This window comes from Ranitomeya variabilis, chromosome 2, assembly GCF_051348905.1.
Source record: "Ranitomeya variabilis isolate aRanVar5 chromosome 2, aRanVar5.hap1, whole genome shotgun sequence".
Classification (NCBI taxonomy): Eukaryota; Metazoa; Chordata; class Amphibia; order Anura; family Dendrobatidae; genus Ranitomeya; species Ranitomeya variabilis.
Window position 1 is genome coordinate 505357974 of NC_135233.1, and position 2210 is coordinate 505360183.

General features: G+C 40.3%; 1 protein-coding gene across 1 annotated transcript; it reads left to right on the top strand.

Annotated features, from left to right (window-relative positions):
• Window positions 1-355: 355 nt before the first annotated feature.
• On the top strand, window positions 356-1649 carry FIBIN (fin bud initiation factor homolog). The gene has a single exon (XM_077288036.1). The coding sequence runs from the start codon at window positions 957-959 to the stop codon at window positions 1581-1583; it is 627 nt and encodes a 208-aa protein (XP_077144151.1). The 5' UTR covers window positions 356-956; the 3' UTR covers window positions 1584-1649.
• Window positions 1650-2210: the final 561 nt, after the last annotated feature.

The window sequence follows — 2210 nt, forward strand, 5'->3', positions numbered from 1 at the left end:
TGGTGCCCTAAGGATCGGCTTTCTACCGTGACCATGTGTCCTTCAAGAACATCTAATAGTTGACCTAAAATAAATGACACTTCTTGGTTTTCCATATTTCTTTTCTCTGATGATGTTCTGGAAAAAAAAACACTGGGTAATATTCTCTGGAAATATAAATATTGTTTTTGTCCCAGCAAAGAACTGGAAAACAGCTTTGAAATTCCGTCTTGGAGCTCGGCACCAGAAATGGCTCGTGCTTATTTATAGTTCCCCACGTGCTTCCCTTGGTAACTCTTTCGTTGCAGACGTAATGCTTCGTCGGTGTCCAAATCCATTGGTGGATGTGATATGCTTTATTTGCCGTATTTTTTTTTGTGCAGCTGGAAGGAAGAAATGCTTAAAGAGCTTTAATGACTGGGACCTACCGAAAGGATTCTTCTGGAGAACTTTTTTTTCTTAGCTCCTACAGTGACGGAATCATGCTGTAATTTGAGAACAGATACCTCTGCTAAGGCATGTCATTAGCCAAAAAAAAGAAAAAACTCACTAACAGCAGCCCAGATGTTGAAATAGTGTAGTAGCATCCAGCAGAAGAGACAAATCTTGCTCACCACAGACAAGCCGGGTGTTACTCCTGCTGCTCCATAAGAAGGCTCTTGATCCGGCAATATTTACATATGAACTCTCCTTTGCCACACAGACTGAATACTGACAACATTTCGCCTGCAAACCAAAAAGGATTGAATTCAAGCAGATTTGGACTTTGAAGGTGCTGGAGATCTGGAGACCACGGGACAATATTTCATTTGGCTTGCAAATATCATCTGCTTGTGGAATGTAAAGGGTGGATCCAGACGTCTAGAGGGAATATTCATGCTTGAGCATTGCATGGGAGTTATAAACGTTTTACTCCGGTGACACCACACTGTCATAGATTCACAAATTGCATACCTTGCTTCTGGTGCTGCAGAGACATGCAAGTGATAATGACTGGATTTCATCTTCTCTGCTTTGGAATTTTGGGCAACCTGTGCTACGGTTTTTACAATGGACCTCTTCAGCCAGAAATGTCTAATGGGACTTTGCACCATTACTTTGTTCCTGATGGGGACTATGAGGAGAATGATGACCCTGAGAAGTGTCAGATGCTCTTCAGAGTGACGGATGAAAGATCCTGTCCAGGGGATGGACAATCTCTCTCTTTAAAAGAAGAGTTCATTGTCATAAAAAGACAAATTGAAGATGCGGAAAGAGTGCTTGAAAGCATTGGTAAAAGCATATCTTACGACTTGGATGGTGAGGAAAGTTACGGAAAGTATCTGGGAAGGGAGTCGTCACAGATAAGCGAAGCCTTCTCCAACTCAGACAAGTCTTTAACAGAACTTGAGTTAAAGTTTAGGCAGAGCCAGGAGAGTGAGAAGAACGAGTTGAAGGGGTTAAATGACGACTTTGTGGATATGATGATCCACACAAGAGCTGTTCTCAAGGAAACTTTAGACGTTTCCCTGGGGCTAAGGGATAAACACGAACTTCTCTCTTTAACTATTCGGAGTCATGGTGCTAGACTAAGCAGACTGAAAAATGACTACCTGAAGGTTTGAAAATCTGGAATTCATGGTCACTAATTTATGCAAGTTCCAATCCTCTAAAATATTATTTTTTAAAAGCTATGGCTAATGCTGGTCTTGTAGCAAAAGCTCAGATCATACTACATTATCCTGTAAAGACCAGTATGACTCTTGATACAAAAAATGCCTTCCCCTTTATAGAAGTGACACCATGCTGCAATCATGGATGACCAGCCAACTAACTCATTAAGTTACCGTAAGAGCTGCTGTGCAGTAAACTGCAGACCCTCCGGGGTAAAGAAGGGGTTACAGAAAGCAATGATATCATCTGAGTAGCTTATGGGGAAGTAATAAAATGCATCGTAAATCCTTCTATGCATTCTTTTTAATATTTAAATAGTCACCTTCTATGTCAACATTTTGGTTGATCCTTACAAATGCTGGCAAAGCTGTGGCATCCCGGGACCTGTCTTCCTCCAAGCATTTATTTAGTTAACTTATATAGAAGAACTATATGGACGGAACCTAAACATGATCGGTATTATTATAGATACTACTTACACCAGTATAGTTTATTTATTTTATCAGTATAGCTGCATCGGTGTAAATGACTATGCTGTATATAAGAAGCATTGTATTACAGAACCTTAAAGATTTATT

What these genes read in the sequence shown, in the direction of transcription:
- FIBIN (XM_077288036.1), top strand. Translation starts at nt 957, where the DNA reads ATGCAAGTGATAATGACTGGATTTCATCTTCTCTGCTTTGGAATTTTG.